General features: G+C 34.8%; 1 protein-coding gene across 1 annotated transcript in view; it reads left to right on the top strand.

The window, feature by feature from the left end:
• The first annotated feature begins 22 nt into the window (after nt 1-22).
• Nucleotides 23-23,257, top strand: part of LOC138322327 (SWI/SNF complex subunit SMARCC1-like) — a 33,121-nt gene continuing 9,886 nt past the window's right edge. Inside the window, exons 1-28 of the mRNA XM_069266361.1 lie at nt 23-158; nt 487-606; nt 1,794-1,879; nt 2,416-2,663; nt 3,772-3,838; nt 4,407-4,479; nt 5,313-5,387; nt 5,919-5,972; nt 6,458-6,561; nt 6,804-6,937; nt 7,269-7,357; nt 8,190-8,404; nt 8,831-8,944; nt 9,734-9,890; nt 10,438-10,563; nt 10,799-10,997; nt 11,395-11,517; nt 12,009-12,173; nt 12,814-12,938; nt 15,291-15,404; nt 17,076-17,275; nt 17,551-17,703; nt 17,992-18,215; nt 20,044-20,068; nt 20,199-20,202; nt 20,577-20,791; nt 21,165-21,278; nt 22,081-22,237. Of these exons, the coding sequence (XP_069122462.1) occupies nt 45-158; nt 487-606; nt 1,794-1,879; nt 2,416-2,663; nt 3,772-3,838; nt 4,407-4,479; nt 5,313-5,387; nt 5,919-5,972; nt 6,458-6,561; nt 6,804-6,937; nt 7,269-7,357; nt 8,190-8,404; nt 8,831-8,944; nt 9,734-9,890; nt 10,438-10,563; nt 10,799-10,997; nt 11,395-11,517; nt 12,009-12,173; nt 12,814-12,938; nt 15,291-15,404; nt 17,076-17,275; nt 17,551-17,703; nt 17,992-18,215; nt 20,044-20,068; nt 20,199-20,202; nt 20,577-20,791; nt 21,165-21,278; nt 22,081-22,237 (3,594 nt within the window). The 5' untranslated portion in view covers nt 23-44. The remainder of the gene's footprint in view (nt 159-486; nt 607-1,793; nt 1,880-2,415; nt 2,664-3,771; nt 3,839-4,406; nt 4,480-5,312; nt 5,388-5,918; nt 5,973-6,457; nt 6,562-6,803; nt 6,938-7,268; nt 7,358-8,189; nt 8,405-8,830; nt 8,945-9,733; nt 9,891-10,437; nt 10,564-10,798; nt 10,998-11,394; nt 11,518-12,008; nt 12,174-12,813; nt 12,939-15,290; nt 15,405-17,075; nt 17,276-17,550; nt 17,704-17,991; nt 18,216-20,043; nt 20,069-20,198; nt 20,203-20,576; nt 20,792-21,164; nt 21,279-22,080; nt 22,238-23,257) is intronic.

Below are 23,257 nucleotides of genomic sequence, written 5' to 3'. Positions count from 1 at the left end.
TGAAAACATTCGGTGCGGGACTGCTCACGCCAAATTTGTCCAAGATGGCGGTCCAAAGAAAGAAAGACGGTTCTCCAAATGTTAAATTTTACGAGGCAGTGGAAACAATAGCGCAATTTGATTCGGTCCGGACATGGCTTCATAAAAATTGCAGGAAGGTGTGTTAGCCCATATGTGTGCATTCTCGAAGATATAGCTCAATAACACCATCGGTTCGCTATGTAAAATTTTGCCGGCATCTCTCTTTGTTCAAATTTTACATTGATTTGAAAATGCAGACTGTAGTTTTGTGTGTTTGTATTGTTTGGTAGAACAATGTCGTTTTATATTCAGATTAAAATGGTTCAAGTTTGCATGTGTTGATCTAAGAGTTGATAAAGTCCCATAACTTGGCACCGAAAATATCCGGATTGATAGCAAGACAATTCGACCCACAGACTGGATTGTGATGTTTGTAATACACTCTCCTATTTTTTCATATTTCAGTACACGCAAGCTGATCCGCCTACCAATAAAAGTTTGGCCAACCTTGTTATCCAGTTGTTGCAGTTCCAAGAAGATGCATTTGGGAAATCTGTCAGCAACTCTGCTCTCACCAAATTACCTGTATGTGTTAAATTCACAGAATTGTGACATATATCCTGCCCATTGTACATTTCTCTTATGGTTATTCCTTTACCATTGTGATGTACATAACATAACGTTAGGTGTTCCAGAAACATGGCTTAGCTGACTCACTCGCTATTCGCTTAATGAATACATTGTATCTATAAAATTGATTAATTTTAATTTATCATTAACAAGAAATAAGGTTTCCGATAGCTAAAACCACTATATGCAGGCATTTTTCTCGGCATGTTTTGACCCCATCCCCAATGGAAATGCTTTTTTTATCCACCGCCAACAGAGCAGATACGATGCTCATCATTTGAACAATAACTGGCGTACAATAGTATCTTTATGTGTCTAATTAACGCAAGTATGCATATAAAAATATTTTGTTTCACTTTTTTGTGCCTGCACAATCAGTACTTAATTCCATATATAGGGCATTGTGCCATTGAATTTTTTCGGGACGCAATTAATCATTTTTATTTTATATTTTTATTATTTTCCCAAATCTTGGTTTTGTCACACGTTTTCCAAAATTCAAAGCCCATGGCCCCATTTCCAAAGTTAGGGGGAAAAACCTGCAATTTCTGTATTATTGTAGCTTTTATGTTATTTTGCTGACACTGATAAAAATGTGAGAACTACAGATCAAATACTTTTAAGATATGTTTATTAGCAACACAGTTTAAAGTGAGCAGTCGAGCAAGGATGGCTAAAGTCGGTAAAAATGGTGTGAATGTATCCAGTATAATTTCTTATGAAATGGAAAAATAAAATCTCTCGTCAAAGTCTGTCTGCGTACGAAGAAATTAATTTAAAGTATGGAAATTCTAAAACGTCCTCCCGGCTCACTATATATGTCCGTGGTTACATTTCCATGCAGCCTCGCTTTCAATGCTTTCAACTTTTCTTTACTTTAATGGTCAGAACTGGGAAACTAAGCAGAACTTGACTGTCGTATTAATATGAGAACTTTTGGAAGGCCAATGAACGCATTTAAACTGGTTTTCTTTGCCCGACTATTCACTTTAATACAATGAATTCAAGGATATGACAGTTAGAAGTCAAGATGTTTGTAATTTTTACTTATTAAAGTATTATTTTTTTTCATTGATTCCAATATATGATATTGTAAATATAATTCTAACCATATTTAAAAATATTTTTATTTTAAATTTCAGATGAAATGTTTCTTAGACTTCAAAGCTGGTGGCGCCTTGTGTCACATTATTGCTGCCGTTTATAAATTTAAAAGTGATCAAGGATGGTATGTTGGTTTCTTCGTCTCTCTATTCTCAAAGTTTTTTTCGTCTCAAAATGTTGTACAGCCATATACATCAACACTAATATAAGGCCGATGGCCCAAGACTCTTAAAATATTGATGGACCCCCCCCCCCCCCCCCACCCAGATTTTATGTTGGAGAGCTGAGGGCCCATCACTGGACCACTGATTATTTTGCCTGTCATAATTGTTTTTATGATTTTTGAGACCAATATACAATCATTTTGTTTCATTTATTAATTAAGATAATCGTATATTTGAACAGTGTTCATTTTAGGCATATTAACCTCTTATCAGCCATAAATAAATTGGGTGTCTGGATTTTGCACCAAGATTTTTACTATGGCCCACACTTTCTTCTTTAAAATAAAGTAAGTGTCTAAGTCTGTATAATGTAAGACAATTTTACTATCCCATTAATAGCATGTGAAAGAAATTAGAAAGAATAATGTTCTTAAAATAAGTGCTGATCTAACATCTTACTGGTATCTCAGGTAATTTAATTTGTTTTCCCCATCAGGAGAAGATTCGATTTCCAGTCTCCATCACGAATGGACAGGAACGTGGAGATGTTCCTCCAAATCGAGAAGTCCCTTGTCCAAAACAAATGTCACACCATGCCATGTATATTCCTACAGCCTGACATTGATAAATCTCTAATGCCAAAGTTAAAGGACATCATAAAACGTCACCAAGGAACTCTGGCGGAGGATCCTGATGACGCCACCCATATCATTCATCCTCTACCGACTAACAGTGATAAGGACGGTAAGACAAAACAATCAAGATTGGAGCTTTGAAAAGATCCTTTTGGCACTGATCAGTATATTTCTTATCCTTTCTGTGTTTTCAGTATTTATAACATAACACTAATATAAGGCTGATGGCCCAAGGCTCTTAAAATATTGATGAACCCCCAGATTTTATGTTGGAGAGCTGAGGGCCCATCACTGGACCACTGATTATTTTGCCTGTCATAATTGTTTTTATGATTTTTGAGGACCAATATACAATCATTTTGTTTCATTTATTAATTAAGATAATCATGTATTTGAACAGTATTAATTTTAGGCATATTAACCTCTTATCAGCCATAAATAAATTGGGTGTCCGGATTTTTGCCACCAAGATTTTTACTTCGGCCCACACTTTCTTCTTTTACAATAAAGTAAGTGTCTAAGTCTGTTTAATGTAAGACAATCTTACATTACTATCCCATTAATAGCATGTGAAAGAAATTAAAAAGAATATGTTCTCAAAATAAGTGCTGATCAAACATCTTACTGGTATTAATAATTTGTTTTCCCCATCAGGAGAAGATTCGATTTCCAGTCTCCATCACGAATGGACAGGAACGTGGAGATGTTCCTCCAAATCGAGAAGTCCCTTGTCCAAAACAAATGTCACACCATGCCATGTATATTCCTACAGCCTGACATTGATAAATCTCTAATGCCAAAGTTAAAGGACATCATAAAACGTCACCAAGGAACTCTGGCGGAGGATCCTGATGACGCCACCCATATCATTCATCCTCTACCGACTAACAGTGATAAGGACGGTAAGACAAAATAATCAAGATTGGAGCTTTGAAAAGATCCTTCTGGCACTGATCAGTACATTTCTTATCCTTTCTGTGTTTTCAGTATTTATAACATATCAGTAAAATTTTATCTAACAAAAAATGAATCAATTGTTTGATTACTTTGATCATCTTATTTTGATTTTAAACTAGGATCATTTTGACATTAACATTTTATAGATGTGGGGCAAGATTAAAACTGAACTACAATAGTCATGCACCAAATACTGGAATGGTTTTGATTTACTCATTTCAAGGACTACATCAAATGTCTTTCTATATTTTTTACAGAAGAGTGGATACGTCCTGTGATGAAAAGAGATAGACACGCTCTCATACACTGGTGGTATCTACCTGACAGGTAAGAGGAAAAATTCCAATATGGCTGTTGATGTGTAATAATACTGTTTGTGCTCATAGTCTGAAATGTGAGATGGAAATACAAATTTTAATAAATAGACCATATTAAACATGACACAGGATTAACATTTTATAGATGTGGGGCAAGATTAAAACTGAATTATAATAGTCATGAACCAAATACTGAATGGTTTTGATTTACTCATTTCAAGGACTACATCAAATGTCTTTCTATATTTTTTACAGAAGAGTGGATACGTCCTGTGATGAAAAGAGACAGACACGCTCTCATACACTGGTGGTATCTACCCCGACAGGTAAGTGGAAAAAATTCAAATATGGCTGTTGATGTGTAATAATTACTGTTTGTGCTCATAGTCTGAAATGTGAGATGGAAATACAAATTTTAATAAAATAGACCATATTAAACATGACACAGCTCTGAATCCGTAAACTTTGTTAGATTGACTTAATTTTAAAGCGAATGAAGTGGTCTAATCAAATTTCTATTTATTAAAATCTGTTTTTCACAGCTGTTCTGAGTTTGAAATTAACAATTTGTGTTGTAGTTACGACACCTGGGCTTTAGATGTCCATTTAGAGGATGACCCTCCTGAGAAATCTCACCATGGACCATGGGAGGTAAGAATATAATACTTAATCATAAATACCATATATTCATTCACACATACAGGTTAATAATGTAAGACTCTTTCATATGTGTATAATCTACCCTTCATATCCACTTATGAAAGAGTATTTTTTCTTTCATACCTCAACGTTTTATTGCAATTTTACAACTATAATATCCAGCCATTTTGAAATAAATTCGAAGAAATCAACGACTGGATGTCAATTTTCCATACAAGAAAAATTACGTGATACTTTCAACACAAATTCCGTTGTTTGCATCTTTTATAGTAAAACCAGTAATATTTGTGAAAAAAAATGTTAAAACTTTACTGAGGAAATAGATTTTGTTGACGCCGTGACGTCACGAGGCTTTATTGCATGGATAGCCATGCAATACAGCCTCAGGTGAATGAGTGTATTGCCCTGGACCAGCCAGTATTACATGTGTAGGTATGAAAGAAATTGATTTAAAGTATTACATATAGAGATACAAAAAAAAAAAATCTAAAGAAATAATTAGCTACCAGTTTAATCATAAGAAACTAGAGTTTACCAAATGTATTTGGAACCTGGTTCAGGAGTTCCTTTTCTTCTTATTTTGCTGTTAAAAATAATTATTTAGATAGCCTTCTAATTTTATTATAGCATATTTTCTGTGTTGCTTATTATAATTCCTTTGGAGAATGCAAGATCTTGCATCTGTTTCTGTAGTGTTTCTGGGTTCATGTGGCTAGATATTACTTGCACACTACTTTCATATCCAGGCTTCCAGCCTGCTATGGCAGATATTCTGTGGTTATGATGTAAATAACAAAGAATTCAATGACTTTTCTGTTGTATAGGTAACAGCCAGATGGCTTTTGGACCTTGAGGAATACAATGAATGGATGAATGAGGATGACTATGCTGAGGAGGAGGTAGGTCCATTTAGATTCCTCAATTAAAGGTCACACGATACACATTTGTCTGTACTTCTTACCAAATCAGTATTCAGATATTTGGATATCACCAATTAGGATCCTAAAGATTCAATGAACATTTCCCCCCACATTTATTTGGGTAGAATTTAATTTTATTGTTTAAGGAGTAGAAACTTATGAGATTTAAGGTACTTATAAGTCTGTAGATTAATTAGTTGCAATTTTATATGCAAAGACCATGTCCTTTTGTAACCTTTGAAATACCTTAGCTATTTTGGCATATAAGAAATATAGTGTTTTAAAAGTAAAAAAACTTGATGTAACTGAGAAAGATTAATGTAATTTAGGACCATTTTGAAGTTTACAGCGCTAGCCTTATGTGTAATTACATTTTAAAATAATTCAGAGATCCTGTTACACATAAAAGTCTGTCTGTAATACTGTAAGATAGTAGTATTTATTTTAACGTCAACATTTATAGATAACTTTGTAACCTCTTACCTGATCATCATTATCATTCTGTTATAGTTTGAAACAAAGAGGAGCAAGAAAACAAAGATAGTAAAGATGACTGTGGAGGATGTAAGTAAAACTATTTTTAAAGTGTTATTCAAAATCCACGAGGATTGAGTCGCCAAATTGATTGAATCGTAGGACAGTTTTCTGTAATGCAGTTTACACTTCCATATCTTGTGGTCTTTCGAAATTGTCCCCCACAAACTGCATAATGTACTGTACCGGTCTTTCAATTAGAACAGTTCAAATGTATAATTAGGGGTTTATCTTCAGGAGTATCATGGTATGAGTTAAAACAAATATCGGTGTTATTTGTGTATTTATTTGAAGTTATTCTTTGTTCATTGAACACTGATTGCTCTAAAATAAATATTGTATTATTGTTCCATTTCAAAATACTGTCTTCTTCTAGAATTTTTCATAAAGACAACATTATATGAAAGAAATTTTAAACTTTTAGTTCAAGAATGATGAGTACCAGGTATTGACTAAGGGAAACCTCTTTATATCAGATGAAAAATATGTTTAATGATATTACATCTGTTTTACAGTTGGCTCATAGCCAGGATAGTGACCGACGAGAAAAACGTGACAAAAAGACTAAGAGGAAGCGGTCCCCTTCCCCACCCATCATAGAGAAGAAGAAACGAAAGAGGTCAGTTCATTAATACATTCTATTGATTTTAATATTTGATTTCATTTTCTTTAGCTTCATAAATGGCGAGTATTAAAACTCCTTTTTACTTCAAAAAACAATGGCTTCATTTAGCCATCATATTGAAAAGAGAAAAAATATTTAATTATTTTAAATATTCCTCTATGTTGATGCTGTTATTTATAAAATGTGGATTATCATATTTATTAAAGATTTTTTTTTTTTTTTTTTTTTTTTGACAGTGGGCGTACGTCAACAGCCCCAGGATCAACTAAGAAGAAGAGCACGAGAGATGAAGATGATGAGGACTTGACCAAGGATATGGATAATCCGTCCCCGGAAACCAACATCCAGGAAGTTCAGCTGTCTAAACAACGTAAGGTTTTAAAGATATGATTTTACAAGAAAAGTCAGGTTTTTTTTTATATCATTAAAAGATGTGAACATCATACTACTATACATGCTTATTTTTCTCATTATTTTAATATTGTTGTATAAAAAGATTCCTTGCATGGTCTAGTATCACAAAGAAAAAAATATTTATGTAAACAAAAAAAAATTAAGAGAGTGTTTGGTTAAAATAAAAATATATTGGTCACATGTGTGAAATATGTTGAAATATTTGTTTAAATGTATGAATTCTAAAAATTTAAAGTGAACTGACAAATGTTGAAAAAACTGATGAGTTTGAATTGTGTGTGTTACAGCCAGCAGTTCACGAAGTACGAAAGACTCGGAGAATATGCCAATCAAAGGGGGTACAGTTATGGACCTTGATGAAGAAACAAACGATAAGGTACATACAGCTTGTCATTTCAATATCAGAAAAAAAATTAATAGAAATTTGTCTGAAAATAAATCTGCCACTAGGAGCTTTTATCTGACCTCTCATAATGTGTGAAATTAAAGTTCCTCATCTATAATAAGGCCCCACTTCAGAGATGCAAGAGCCCTATAGCAATCACTGTGTTCATCTGTCTGCCTATCCGTAATTACCTTAGCAGAGGTTTGGTAATGAGCTTAGAGTATATGTAGATGTACAATATGGTTTGAAATTTTCCAATCTGATTTAAATACAGATCCTTATTATCACTACATTTAATAAGGGGATCTGATAACATCCCATTAGGGCTCACATCCAGATGACCTTTGGAAATGGCCAATCAAATTGGCACTGCCAGAATCTTGACTGGGGTCAAAATTGTTTGAAAAAGCTGTCCGAATTATTTTCATGTCCGTTGTCTTCTCGCCCAAAGAACACAACAAAGCTTAATGTATATGTATACTGGGACGAAATGGGACTATCAATTGACGTAGCAATGTGTAGAAAATGTATGTGATCTAAAGTATACATGGTAAAAAGGTCATCCGAACATGACCCTTTGGTTATAAGGATCTGAATTTTAATCAGATTGAAAATTTCCCTGAAAATTCTTAGCTCTCAATGGGATAAAGATTTTCAAAAATTGTCTAGCTTCAATGAAAATTACTATACAGGTTTTCTTGGGAATATAATACAACGTAATATAATAGTTTTGAAGAGGTTTAGAAATCACTGCTGCATATGCAAATGTCAGTGAGACGGTTTTCTAGTTTTAACAAATAAAAGCTATTTTTGTACACAACAGTTCCCTGAAGGTGAAGGAAAAGTTGAATCGGTTGAGGCACAAGAGGAGGTGCCTAAAGAGAAGGAAGAGGAGGAGGACAATGTGACAGAGCAGACCCACCACATCATCATCCCCAGTTACTCAGCCTGGTTTGATTATAATGGTGTCCACTCCATAGAGAAGAGAGCCCTGCCGGAGTTCTTCAACAGCAAGAACAAATCAAAGACACCAGAAATGTATGTAAATCTTTGAAATCATTGGTATCATCTTTTATGTCCATGAAAATGGAAGAACTTATAATGTTGTTTTTTGGTTGTTGTTTTTTTTTTTAATTTTTTGAAGAACTTATAATGTTATCCTTGTCAGTTGTGTCATGTTTTCGATTTCTTTGGAGGAAGAAAAAAAATTATGTCTTAGAGATGTTTCTTTTCTTTTTCATTTTACTTTCAATGAGAAACATTAAATTCGGTTTTCATAGTACAATTTTTATCACAAAAAATTTATGGTTTCAGTTAACCTTTCACTCATTCACCCCTGAAATTTTAAAATGGACTGGTCTAATCTTTGATTTAGAAGAGTCTAAATCTGTCTTCAGGGGTGAATGAGTTAATTCTGTTTAAAAGTTTTTTTTTTAAATAATGTACCTTTTGTTTATGTTCCAGTTACCTGGCCTACCGTAACTTCATGATCGACACGTACCGTCTCAACCCGACAGAGTACCTAACCAGTACTGCCTGTAGGAGAAATCTGGCTGGTGACGTGTGTGCAATAATGAGGTAAGAACATATAAAATCACATTATTAGACTTCAAGAAGGATTGAACATAAAAATATGTGTTCTGTTGGTCACTAATTTTGCTGAATGATGTGTCTCATTAATGTGTATCCTTTTTACGATCTGATTAAGATACAGTTCCTTCTTATCACTGCATTTGATAGGAAGATCTTATACATCCAATTAGGGGTCATAATCTAGTGACCTTTGGAAATGGTAAAATTGCTGCCTGCAGAATCTTGAAGATTTTCAGAGGGCAAAATAGTTTAAAAAAAAGCTGTCAGAATTATTTTCGTGAACTTAGTCATCTCACCAAGGATCACAACAAAGCTAAATATTTATATGTATACTGCGATGAAATAGCATTTTCAATTGATGTAGCAAGGTATAGAAAATGCATTTAATCTGAAGTACAGGTGGTATAAAGGTCACCTAAATCTGACCCCTGATGGGATGTTGTCAGATCCTCTGTTGAACAGAGTGGTTATAAGGATCTGTATTTCAATCAGACTGCATTATTTGGTGTAATTAGAATATCTGAGGAAGATATTCATTAAAAAATATTTGAAAAACAAGTCCATAAAGCTTTGATTTGATACTTGCTTAACTTTATTGATTTAATTAAAAGGTGATATAAATATTCAAATAATCTTTATTTATGTACGAAGCAACTTTAAACAAGATGACTGTTCTATGAATATTTATATCAATGTATATTCTAAACTTTATCCACATAATTATATTGACATCCACTCATCCGCCCCGATGTATATTATGTTTGTTCCCTTTAGGGTCCACGCCTTCCTAGAACAATGGGGTCTACTGAACTACCAGGTGGACGCTGACAACAAGCCATCGGCCATGGGTCCTCCACCCACCTCACATTTCCATATCATGGCAGACACTCCCTCAGGACTGGCACCAGCCAACCCACCTAAGATCAACCAGGTAAGGAGAGATATAACAGTCCTTGTGTGGGAGGACAGGGAGGTCAATATGTCTATTGTGATATTATGGAGGGTTAGTTATATCAGTTAACCTTTTCACCACTGTAGATCATAATGGACCCATCCAGAACATTGCATGGTAGAGTCTACTAAAGTTGTATAGGGGTGAAAGAATTAACTACTGTTAACCATCTTATTTTCATGTGCAATTGAATTTCGCGGACGTTAAAAAAATCATGCAAATAAAATCTCCCGAAACCTGTTTCAAAAAGGTTAATTAGAACTCTGGAAGTTTAGATGGCAAAATCAAACCTTCACGAAAAGATCCTTAGGTATAAAAATACAAAATACTGTCGCTGTGAAAAAGGAAGGTTTAGAGTAAAATAAATTTGGGAATTTTGAAATGGAAACAAAATATTTTTTGCGTTGTTTTCGATAAAAGCAACCCTGCAGTTAATTCATTCAGAAAAGTGCTATCTGGAGAAAACCTAATTGTTGAAATGTTATTCAGATATTTTTAACATTGGGTGTAACATTTTCCTTGACAGCCATCAGCGGCCAAACAAATCGTCAGTTTTGACGGAGATAAGGACAAGGAGCGTGACGGAGATGACAAGAAGGAGCTCTCCAACTTCAGTCTTAGGATGGACATTTACGCCAAAAAGGCACTCAAGGTAAACTATCCTGTCCGGAATAATTATAGCGAAAACCATATGGATAAGAATTCTATTTCATTTCAAATTAACAGTATTTGAATATCAAAATGGGTTCAACTGTAATTCAGAAATTTAGTAGCAAGAAAATTGTCTGTAATTTCAGATTTTATCAAAGTCGTCATATGACAGTACAAAGAAGCGTTGAAATAGGGTAAAAAAAAAATCAAAAATTAATTCTGATATTTACTCCTAGGACAAGGGTGCAGCGACAAGATCCCGGGAGTGGACGGACCAGGAGACTCTACTGTTATTGGAGGCCCTGGAGATGTATAAGGATGATTGGAACAAAGTGTCGGAACATGTCGGCAGCCGGACACAAGACGAATGTATTCTTCACTTCCTCAGACTGCCAATCGAGGACCCCTTCCTGGAGGAGGACTTCGGACACCTTGGTATGCTGATATCCATTAAAAAAATTACTATTCACCACTGAAGATGCATATGGATTATTCTAGTTCAAAGGCTGGAATAGTCCATTTCGTAATTTTAGGGATGAATTAGTTAACAGATTTTATTCAATTAACTCATACATCCCTGAAAACACAATTTGAACTCTTCTGATTCAATGGCTTGAAGAGTTCATTTTAAATTTTCAGGGATGAGTGATTTTATGTTCCTATTTCTATTCTTACAGTTTTATGATTGAGTTCATTAAGGAAATAACTTTAGTATTTGTTGAAATTATCAATGAAATAAATGATAAATCAACAATTTATTTCAAATTATCAGTGAAAATCAATAAACCTGTGAAAAAAGAATAATAAATTGTCATTTGTTTTGCTTTTGTAGGTCCCCTGGCATTCCAGCCGATCCCCTTCTCCCAAAGTGGTAACCCCATCATGTCCACCGTAGCCTTCATTGCCTCGGTCGTTGACCCACGTGTGGCGAGTGCTGCAGCCAAGGCCGCTCTAGGTAAGTTTGAGTCTTGTCTCCTGTCGCAATTCTTAACATTTCTTAAGTCTTCTGAATATTTCAATATTGTCAATTATACTTGTTAAATTATTAGTTAGTTGGGTATTGATAGTTTTTCTTTCTTTTTTGCAAAAGTCAATTTATCTGTGTGTATAAATTAATATCAGCAAAATTTGCTTAAGTTATGAATTCCAAAGGCATATTAAGCAAATAGCAATTTACTTATTAATTAGTTGATGCATTATCAGAGGCTTATGAAAATAAAAAATCTAACTCACTCCAGAACTTCAAATTTTGTCACATGTACTACTCATGATATATATATTAACTGAATAAATGTAAGATTTGGATGTTGCATTTGGGATTTTGATGAAATAGCCCTTTTAAAGTGTAAAAAAAAAATATGTTTCAGTCACAATTCTTTTATTCCTTCTGGCTGTAATCATACACCTACCATATGATTAAAATATCCCCACTGTTTCTCTCCACAGAGGAGTTTGCTAAGATGAAGGATGAAGTTCCTCCTGCCCTGACCCACGCCCACGTCAAGATGGTGGAGGAAGCCGTCAAGGAAGGAAAGGCTGTAGATAATGTTTTTGGTCTCGAGAAGAGCGGCATCGCCGGTACGGTAGCTGAGAAGGAAGAGCCTAAAGAAGGTGAGTGCCGTTCATCAGCAGGTCTAGCTCCTGGGCCAGGAAGCAATTTTAGACAAGTTTTGGCTTAGCCAATCCAAAATGACGTACCTTTTCATAACATCATCTGTGATTGGTTCTGTCATGATCCTGGGGTCTGGTAATAGTCCCTCACTAAGGACCAGGGGGGACTATAGGTTTACGTCATGTCCATCTGTCCTTCTGTCCATATGGGCCATTTTTTCTGTGCTGTAAGACAATGAAACTTCCTATTTCATATTTCAAAATCTGACTCCAAGATCATGAAACAGTCTTAAGTCTAAAACAATCTTAATTTTAGACTTAGCCAATCACAGATGATGTTACCAAAAGTCATTTTTGATTGGCTTATCAAAACTTAAGTCTAAGACTGTTACATGATTCTGGGACCAGGTCAAATAATTCTTTAATGAATTAAGTTAACATTGGTGTAACAGTTTCAAGTCTATGATTTGACACATCGCATGCTTCAATAACAGTTACCATGGAAACAATGGAGGAATATTTATTTGGTTGCCATGGTCTTAACCAAATCTGAACCTGTCATTGCCAAATCTAATACTCCTTCTGCTTTTATTTATCTATGCTTTTGTTAATATGTATTTAACATATTTTGATGTTTTAGAAGCAGACAAAACAGAAGAGAAGAAAGAATCGGAAGAAAAAGATAAAGAAAAAGATGAAGAGTCCAAGTCTGAAGGAAAGAAAGAAGATGGAAAGGATGAGGAGGAAGGAAAGGACAAAGAAAAGGTGAAGTTATATAGTCAATAGTGTAGTTTGTCTATTGTCTCTATGTGATTCAGGGGAAAGGTAAAGAAAAGGTGAAGTTATATAGTCCAATAGTGTAGCTGTCTATTGTCTCTAAGTGTTTCAGGGAAAGGTAAAAGGTGAAGTTAAATAGTTCTGTCTGTAGTCTCTATGTGTCTATTGTCATTTCTGTGTCTCTATGTGGATTCCGGGAAAGTAAAGAAAGTTGAAGTTATATAGTCAATAGTGTAGTCTGTCCTATTGTCTTCTATGTGATTCGGGGGAAAGGTAAAGAAAAGGTGAAGTTATATAGTCAATAGTGTAGTCTGTCTATTGTCTCTATGTGATTCAGGGGAAAGGTAAAGAAAAGGTGAAGTTATATAGTCAATAGTGTAGTCTGTCTATTGTCTCTATGTGATTCAGGGGAAAGGTAAAGAAAAGGTGAAGTTATATAGTCAATAGTGTAGTCTGTCTATTGTCTCTATGTGATTCGGGGGAAAGGTAAAGAAAAGGTGAAGTTATATAGTCAATAGTGTAGTCTGTCTATTGTCTCTATGTGATTCGGGGAAAGGTAAAGAAAAGGTGAAGTTATATAGTCAATAGTGTAGTCTGTCTATTGTCTCTATGTGATTCGGGGGAAAGGTAAAGAAAAGGTGAAGTTATATAGTCAATTGTGTAGTCTGTCTATTGTCTCTTAGGTATGTGATTCGGGGAAAGGACAAAGATTCGGGGAAAAGGTACAAAGAAAAGGTGAAGTTATATAGTCAATAGTGTAGTCTGTCTATTGTCTCTTAGGTATGTGATTCGGGGGAAAGGTAAAAGAAAAGGTGAAGTTATATAGTCAATAGTGTAGTCTGTCTATTGTCTCCTAGGGGGGATGTGATTCGGGGGAAAGGTAAAGAAAAAGGTGAAGTTATATAGTCAATTTGTGTAGTCTGTCTATTGTCTCTTAGCGTCTATGATTCGGGGGAAAAGGTAAAGAAAAGGTGAAGTTATATAGTCAATTGTGTAGTCTGTCTATTGTCTCTTAGGTCTAGTGTGATTCGGGGGAAAGGTAAAGAAAAGGTGAAGTTATATAGTTCAATTGTGTAGTTCTGTCTATTGTTCTATGTGATTTCCGGGGGAAAGGTAAAGAAAAGGTGAAAGTTATATAGTCAATTTGTGTAGTCTGTCTATTGTCTCTATGTGATCCGGGGGAAAGATAAAGAAAAGGTGAAGTTATATAGTCAATTGTGTAGTCTGTCTATTGTCTCTTAGGTATGTGATTCGTTATTGGGGGAAAAGGTAAAAAGAAAAGGTGAAGTTTTATATAGTCAATTAGTGTAGTCTGTCTATTGTCTCTTAGAAAAGGTGAAAGTTATATAGTGTATTGTGTATTGGCGATTGTACCTCAATGTGATTTCGTGGGGAAAGACAAAGAAAAGTTGAAGTTATATAAGTCAATAGTGTAGTCTGTCTATTGTCTCTTAGGGTATGTGATTCGAGGAGGAAAGATAAAGAAAAGGTGAAGTTATATAGTCAATATGTAGTCAGTCTATTGTCTCTATGTGATTCGGGGGGAAAGGTAAAGAAAAAGGTGAAAGTTATATTAGTCAATTAGTGTAGTCTGTCTATTGTCTCTTCAGGTATGTTGATTCGGGGGAAGGTAAAGAAAAGGTGAAGTATATAGTCAATAGTGTAGTCTGTCTATTTGTCTATTAGGTATGTCGATGAGGGAATATAACAGAAATGGTGAAGTTTTATAGTCAAAAGTGTAGTCTGTCTCTTTGATCTTTAGGTATGTGATTCGGGGAAAGGTAAAGAAAAGTTGAAGTTATATTGTCATAGTGTAGTTGTCTATTGTCTCTTAGGTATGTGATTCGGGGGAAAGGTAAAGAAAAGGTGATGTTATATAGTCAATAGTGTAGTCTGTCTATTGTCTCTTAGGTATGTGATTTGGGGGAAAAGTTAAAGGTAAAGGTGAAGTTATATAGTCAATTGTGTAGTCTGTCTATTGTCTCTTAGGTATGTGATTCGAGGGAAAGGTAAAGAAAAGGAAAAGTTGTTGATAGTAATCTGGGCTTGGCTTAGCTTTCAATCAGAGATTCTTTTCTCATATAATTGATGTAAATATGTATTTAGAATAATTTCCTTATAAAGCCATTTTCACTTGCACTTGCAGCGAGAATATGTTAGATGTCATCCAATTCAAATTTCATGATCTGTGTGCAACAGTTTATACATTTACACATCTCTTATTAGTCTGTGGATCAAATCTTTGTGATTCTGTTTATGTTTGTAAAATTACAATTTTATCCCAGTCAATTTAACAACTTTAGAGAATAAGGCAATGATTAAATCATTCTATCTGTACAGACTGAAGAGGCGATGGAAACGGACGAAGCAGAGAAAAAAGATGATAAACAAGAGAAAGAGGACAAAGAAAAAGAAACTACGAAAGAATCAGAATCAGAGGAAAAGAAAGACGAGGTTTGTTTATTTGGTCATTATTAAAGATGCTCCACCGCTGACAAATCATATTTTTTCACGATCAAAAACAGGAGCAGATGATTTCATATTTTTCTTCAGTTTCAATAGTTACTTACTTTACACCATTACCACCATTGAAAAATTTGAGCTTCTAATTTTACTTTAAGTTGAAAATATAAAAAATAATTAATTGCATCCTGAAAAAAATCTGTGGCACTATATCCTTTATGGAATGAAGTACTGATTGCGCATGCACCAAAGGCAAAATAAATTATCTTATATTATTTTTTGTGTTAATTAGACATATTTATACAAGATTAAACACTAATTATTGTTCTGATGATATGAATGCCATTTATGCTCTGTCGAGCTGTGGAGCATCTTTAACATCAAATTTAAACATTTATTCCTATTGTAAACATCTTAGGTTTTTACAATGATGATTTAGGAATACAATTGTTTGTGTTAGGAAATTGTTTATAGAAAAATTAAGCATTCATTAGTTTACTGTCAGGGTGTTTCTGCAACTCAATACAACTAAAATGTACAGTTGAATCTCAGTCAATCAAATTCTTATAACTTAAAAACCCTCATTAATTTGAAGTTTTTTTAGTTAGTTTTAGTCATTTACCCCTAAATGCCATTTTGAACTCTTCTAATTCAAAGGAAAGAAATAGGTTCATTAATGAATTTATAGGGATAAATGGGGTTCAATCAAAACTTTTCTCTGTGTAAACTCAAATTTGATAGAGGTTAAACATTATGTTTTTAATAGAAGTTTAACATTTTAAAAGAAAGCTGCCTAGTTTTTACAAATTTTATGTAGAAAATATTTGGTTTGTAGAAAAAAATGCGATACATGAGATGACAGAGAAAGAAATATGACTAGCACGAAGAGGAATCAAAATGGTTACAAAAGATGACGAGGGAAAAATCAAAGAAGCGAACCGCGTACAGGGAAGAGAAAAAAGTCCCCGAGAAGGAATGACCAAAAGTGGAATTTGTCCAAGAGGAAGGCTGATGGCAATGTGGCTACTGCTGCAGCGTCAGCACTGGCTCTCGGCAACGCAGTTAAGGCATAATGGTAGGTACAGGTAAACTGGTAATTAGTGATTGTGGGACTTCACTTCAGGTCCGGATTTTCTCAAAAACAAATTTTAGTAAACAATTCCATATATTCAATGTTATGTATGGAGAATATTTTCAAAAAAGTTTTGGCTAAAGTCTGCACTTTTGTTTCAAGAAATCAGAGCCAGAGCAATGTTGATATTTTATTTCTTTTCTTTCAAAATGGTTCAGATTTTATTATGCTATAGATTAAATAAAAAATCTTCTTGACAGATTATCTGTTCTTATTTTTTTTTTTTTAATTAAACATTTTTTGGAACCAGAGAAAGTATATAATTTCTATCCGAAATTTATTATGAACTGTTTACAAGTATATCTTATTTGTGGCAATTATGGGAGTTACAATTTACTTAAAAATAATTTGTTTACAAATATTTTTTGTCTTAGTGTGCAACTCTAGGTAAAGTTACGAAAGAAAGACATGTTTTTAGTGTGAGTTTGTTTATGTTTCAGCATTTTAGCAGCAATAGAAATATGGGAGTTCAAATTTACAAATTAATAATAATTAGTTAAAGAAAATTAGTTTACTGTTTTTACATACAGCTCCAGGTTAAAAAACTTTCAGTGAAAAGTTCATGTTTTAATGAGAATTTTTTATACTTCAGCATTCTAGCAGCAGTAGAAGAGCGTAAGATCAAATCACTGGTAGCCTTGTTAGTCGAGACTCAAATGAAGAAGTTAGAGATCAAGTTACGACACTTTGAGGAACTGGAGAGACCACCATGGATAGAGAGAGGGATGCAGTAAGTAGCCTCAGACTATATTATCTGTTGATGGGAAAATCATTCACACTTATTGTAAATTAAATTTAATACATCGTTTAGTGATCTATTACTCAACAGAATACTCTTACTTATCAGGATCCATTCCCTGCAGGAATTTTTGAAACTTAATGGATCTAATTTGAGCTTTTAGTTTCCATTTCCTCAAATTTTGGAAATTATTGCATACTTTAGGAATCCTGCATGATTTTGATCTTTTCTTTGTTATAAACATGATTATTCGTTTCTGTCGTTAGCTGGAGTTCCAGAGACAGCAGTTGTTACAAGAACGACAGATGTTCCACAACGAACAAATCCGTGCAGCCCGAACACCGTGCCCGGCAGATTGCCATGCAGCAACTCGTGTCAGAACAGAAGCAGCAGTCAGCTCAACAGTCCTCGGAGCAACGGTAAAAACTTACAGAAAACTTATATATAATCTAATATAGTATACTGTAAAATACAACTTTCTTTTACAGCCATTAACTTTTCGAAGATTTTTAAATTATGAAACAAGTTTGCGAAGATTAACAACGCTGTGAATTTAAAAAATTTTTAAAAATTCCTCTTCTTTTAGGGACGGTTATAAAAACGGTGATATAAAATCGCTTATTGCATTTATTACTTTGAAAAACAATGTTAAAATAGGAGGTACTACAGGACCGGGAGGAGTTCCTGTCTCCCACAACCGTCTTTAGCTGCAGCTGTCGGACAGAGACTACCCCAATGACTGGTTCTCCAATGGCTCCCCAGGGGCCACAGGCTCACCAGCCTGCACAAGGATCACCCGCCCCCTTATTCCAGACCCCATCACAGAGCCAAAGTCCACAGCCCCCTCCACAGACGCTCACACAGGGCCTGCCTCCACAGAGCATGCACCTCCCAGCCACACCTACAAAACCCAGCAGTGTCGAATCTCCAGGTAGGTTAATATCCATTTATATCTATACCAAGAAGTTGGTTAGAAAGCTCCCACCACGAAAGAAAGTTCTCACGAATATGTAATTAAAGTAATGATATACAGAACAATTGTTTTACTATGATTGGACTTGTTAATTCCTGTCCACTACGATACTCTACGTTAGGCTTCAATACAAGATCTTAAACAACACCCCGTTCAGGGTCACCCTCAAACATGATCCGTGACCGAGATTCGTAAATCAAGGGTACATTCTAGCTTGCTGTTTTTACTTCCAAGAGAGAATCAACCACAACTACAGTGACACGGCTTGATTGGCTATAAGCCATAGCAGGTTCATTGATGAGGAGTTACTTGTACAGAGGAGTTGTTAAACCATATTTTGGGAGCAGAATTACAAATAAGAATGCGTTAAAGGCAGTTCAGGTACTATTGGATTTTGATGTCAATTTAAATGGGGAAAATTGTAATAAGTTATTGTCCCATGAACATTGAATCATGTTTTAGGATCAAGTTGTTGTTTAAGCATTATACAGGTTTTGATTTGATTGAGGAATTAAACCAAACAGGTTTTGAATTTGATTGAGGAAATTAAACCAGCTTAGACTTTCACCAAATATAGACCAGGGCCCAGTTACATGAACATTTTAACAACTTCAGCAACTTGAAACAACTTTAAGGAATTCATTAAACTTAACATAGAAATTCTCACAAGAGAACATTCATTGCAGATCGTTGAAAGAAAAATCTGGAAATTAAGAGAACCTTCTTTAAATATCTTTAATGATTTTCTATTGGAGAATTTCAGTTCACGGAATTCCTCAAGTTATACGGAATTTTCATGGAATCTAGAGTTCTGGTTCAAACCCAAATCTGACATTCTTTTATAAGGTTGTTTGTGTTTTTTTCTTACGCTCCATCTACTACAAGTGATTCGTGAGCCTATGGTTACGGATCTACGCCGTCCCCGGCGGTACGACAAAACCTTGGGTCAGTCTAGACTCTTAAAATGTTGTGATTGTATTTACATGTCATAGCGAAGGGGTCTGCTACATTTGTCGGGATGGGTGTTTCAGCAATGGTTGGAATTAGACACAAAAGATACTGTTTATAGCCTGTTAGGGAGCAATGTTGAGGGAGATTGTGTGATAATAACATATTGGGCATGCTGGCGGAATGGTGTAATTGATGCACGACCATTATCAGTGAAAGTGTAAGAACCCACGTTTGAATAAGTCAACTAAGCTACCACAGTCAAACTGCGGAGGAAGTGATGTCTTTCACAACTCAAAAATGGCACTAAAGATACAACAATGAGGAGACCACAGGACTTCTTTCATTACTACCATATTTGCTACTGATTCATTTACTGAGTGCTGTTGACTGTTGACAGGGATCATCCCACCCATACACTAACAAAATTGATCAAATTCTTTTCAGTTTCATCGATAGGAAAGATCATGTCTAGGTTATTTTCTTGCTTGATGTACACTACGTCTTCATTCAAAACTCTGTCAGCCATGATATTATTAGAGGAATGCAATTCACATGGAGCTGGATTTATTCACCTGGAAACGAGTTTAATGAGGATTATCTCCCCTCTGAATACTAGTTAATAAGTATGGATTTGCTTCCTCTAACACTGAACTGCGTTAATATTTGAGGAATTTCTTCCCTCCGGTAACCGGATATTTGATCTATATTTTTATTGATGGTATTTTGACATATTCTATGTTGGGTTAATTTAGTGTGGCTCTAGTACCATGACGTATAGGTAATGTCTAAATAATTTATTTCAATAATACATCAAGTGACTTGTTAACAATTTCAGATTTTGTCTTCTTCTGTAGCAAGCAGTAAGCCAGATTTGAATTTGTTTTATAGATTATATATATGGAAAATTGCAATTTTATCAAAATTTGGAGGACGGGGATTGTTAACGGTTTTCTCAATTCAATACATTGTGTTGTACTGTACATTTTGTAGCAAAGTAAGAGGTTTGAGGAAAGTTTACCTTTGATTCGTTTGATGTTAAATGTTTCAAGGGAACTTTGATGTTGATGAAATGGGCATACCTTATAAACATTTACAGATTTCTCTTCAAATTATTAACTTATTGACCCAATAAGGATCTGAATTTTAATCAGATTGAAAATTTCCCTGAAAATTCTTAGCTCTCAATGGGATAAAGATTTTCAAAAATTGTCTAGCTTCAATGAAAATTACTATATAGGTTTTCTTGGGAATATAATACAACGTAATATAATAGTTTTGAAGAGGTTCAGAAAACACTGCTGCATAGGTAAATATCAATGGGACGGTTTTCTAGTTTTAACTAATAAAAGCTATTTTTGTACACAACAGTTCCCTGAAGGGGAAGGTAAAGTTGAATCGGTTGAGGCACAAGAGGAGGTACCTAAAGAGAAGGAAGAGGAGGAGGACAATGTGACAGAGCAGACCCACCACATCATCATCCCCAGTTACTCAGCCTGGTTTGATTATAATGGTGTCCACTCCATAGAGAAAAGAGCCTTGCCGGAGTTCTTCAACAGCAAGAACAAATCAAAGACACCAGAAATGTATGTAAATCTTTTAAATCATTAGCATCATCTTTTATGCCCATGAAACTGAAGAGCTTATAATGTTATCCTTGTCCGTAGTGTCATGTTTTCGATTTCTTTTGAGGAAGAAAAAAAATTATGTCTTAGAGATGTTTCTTTTCTTTTTCATTTTACTTTCAATGGAAAACATTAAATTTGGTTTTCATAGTACAATTTTTATCACAAAACATTTATGGTTTCACTTAACCTTTAATTCATTCATCCCTGAAATGTCATAATGGACTGGTCCGGTCTTTGATTTAGAAGAAGCTAAATCTGTCTTCAGGGGTGAATGAGTTAATTCTGTTTAAAAGTTTTGTTTAAAATAATGTACCTTTTGTTTATGTTCCAGTTACCTGGCCTACCGTAACTTCATGATTGACACGTACCGTCTCAACCCGACGGAGTACCTAACCAGTACTGCCTGTAGGAGAAATCTGGCTGGTGACGTGTGTGCAATAATGAGGTAAGATCAAATAAAATCACATTATTAGACTTCAAGAAGGATTGAACATAAAAACGTGTGTTCTGTTGGTCACTAATTTTGCTGAATGATGTGTCTCATTAATGTGTATCCTTTTTTACGATCTGATTAAGATACAGTTCCTTCTTATCACTGCATTTGATAAGAAGATCTGACAACATTCCATTAGATGTCATGTTGTGGTGACCTTTAGAAATGGCCAATCAAGCTGTTGCCTACATAATCTTGAAAGAGAATTTCAGGGGAGGAAATAGTTTTAAAAAGCTGTCAGAAATGTTTTCGTGAACGTAGTCATCTCACCAAGGATCACAACAAAGCTAAATATTTATATGTATACTGCGATGAAATAGCATTTTCAATTGATGTAGCAAGGTATAGAAAATGCATTTAATCTGAAGTACAGGTGGTATAAAGGTCACCTAAATCTGACCCCTGATGGAATGTTGTCAGATCCTCTGTTGAACAGAGTGGTTATAAGGATCTGTATTTCAATCAGACTGCATTATTTGGTGTAATTAGAATATCTGAGGAAGATATTCATTAAAAAAAAAATTGAACAACTAGTCCATAAAGCTTTGATTTGATACCTGCTGAACTTTATTGATTTAATGAAAAAAAAGGTGATATCGATATTCAGATAATCTTTATTCATTTATGAAGCAACTTTAAATAAGATGACTGTTCTATGAATTTCTATATCAATGTATATTCTAAACTTTTATCCACATAATTATATTGACATCCCCTCAGCAGCCCCAATGTATAATATGTTTGTTCCCTTTAGGGTCCACGCCTTCCTAGAACAATGGGGTCTACTGAACTACCAGGTAGATGCTGACAACAAGCCATCAGCCATGGGCCCTCCACCCACCTCACATTTCCACATCATGGCAGACACTCCCTCAGGACTGGCACCAGCCAACCCACCAAAGATCAACCAGGTAAGGAGAGATATGAAAGACCTTGTGTGGGAGGACAGGGATGTCAATCTGTGTATTGTGATATTATGGAGGGTTAGTTATCCCCCGCCCAACGAAGTTGGCGGGGGATATACAAATGGGTTCCGTCCATCCGTCCGTCCGTACGAATGGTTTCCGGAGCATAACTCTAAAACCAGTAGAGATATTTCCACGAAACTTCATACACGCATTGGTCTTATGGTCTAGTAGTGCCTTTTGCTATTTTTAGGTTTTCATTTTTTGCATTTTTTTCGTAACCATGGAAACATTGCTGAAAGTATCATATTTTTGTACCAGGTTTGTTTCCGGAGCATAACTCTAAAACCAAAAGAGATATTTTCTACGAAACTTCATAGAGACATTGGTCTTATGGTCTAGTAGTGCCTTTTGCTATTTTAAGGTTTTCACTTTTTGTACTTTTTTCTGTAACCATGGAAACATTGCAGAAAATGGCAGATTTTTGTGTAAGAATCGTTTCCGGAGCACAACTCTAAAATCAGATATTTCCATGAAATTTCATAGACACATTGTTCTTATGGTCTAGTAGTGCCTTTTGCTATTTTTATGTTTTCATTTTTTTTGCTTTTTTCTGTAACCATAGAAACATTGCTGAAAATATCATATTTTTGTACCAGGTTCATTTCCGGAGCATGACTCTAAAACCAGCAGAGATATTTCCACAAAACGTCATAGACACATTCTTTTTATGGTCTAGTAGTACCTTTTGCTATTTTTAGGTTTTCATTTTTTGCACTTTTTCCGTTACCATGGAAACATTGCTGAAAATATCATGGTAAATGGTAAATGTTACTTTGCAAAACTCCACCCATCTTTATGTATATAGTCTAATATAAATGTCAAGGCTGTATACCTGATTCAACAATTGCAGCCCCGCTCTACTTGAATTATACTCCATCTTTCTTTAGCTCAACTTCCTTTTTCCTGTTTTTTTTTTATACTTAAAAGTCTCCACAATCAAACTTACTTCAGCTTTGATATCTC

This window comes from Argopecten irradians, chromosome 4 (assembly GCF_041381155.1).
Source record: "Argopecten irradians isolate NY chromosome 4, Ai_NY, whole genome shotgun sequence".
Lineage (NCBI taxonomy): Eukaryota > Metazoa > Mollusca > Bivalvia > Pectinida > Pectinidae > Argopecten > Argopecten irradians.
The sequence above is the reverse complement of the archived record's forward strand: the minus strand, read 5'-3'. Positions and strand labels throughout refer to the sequence as shown.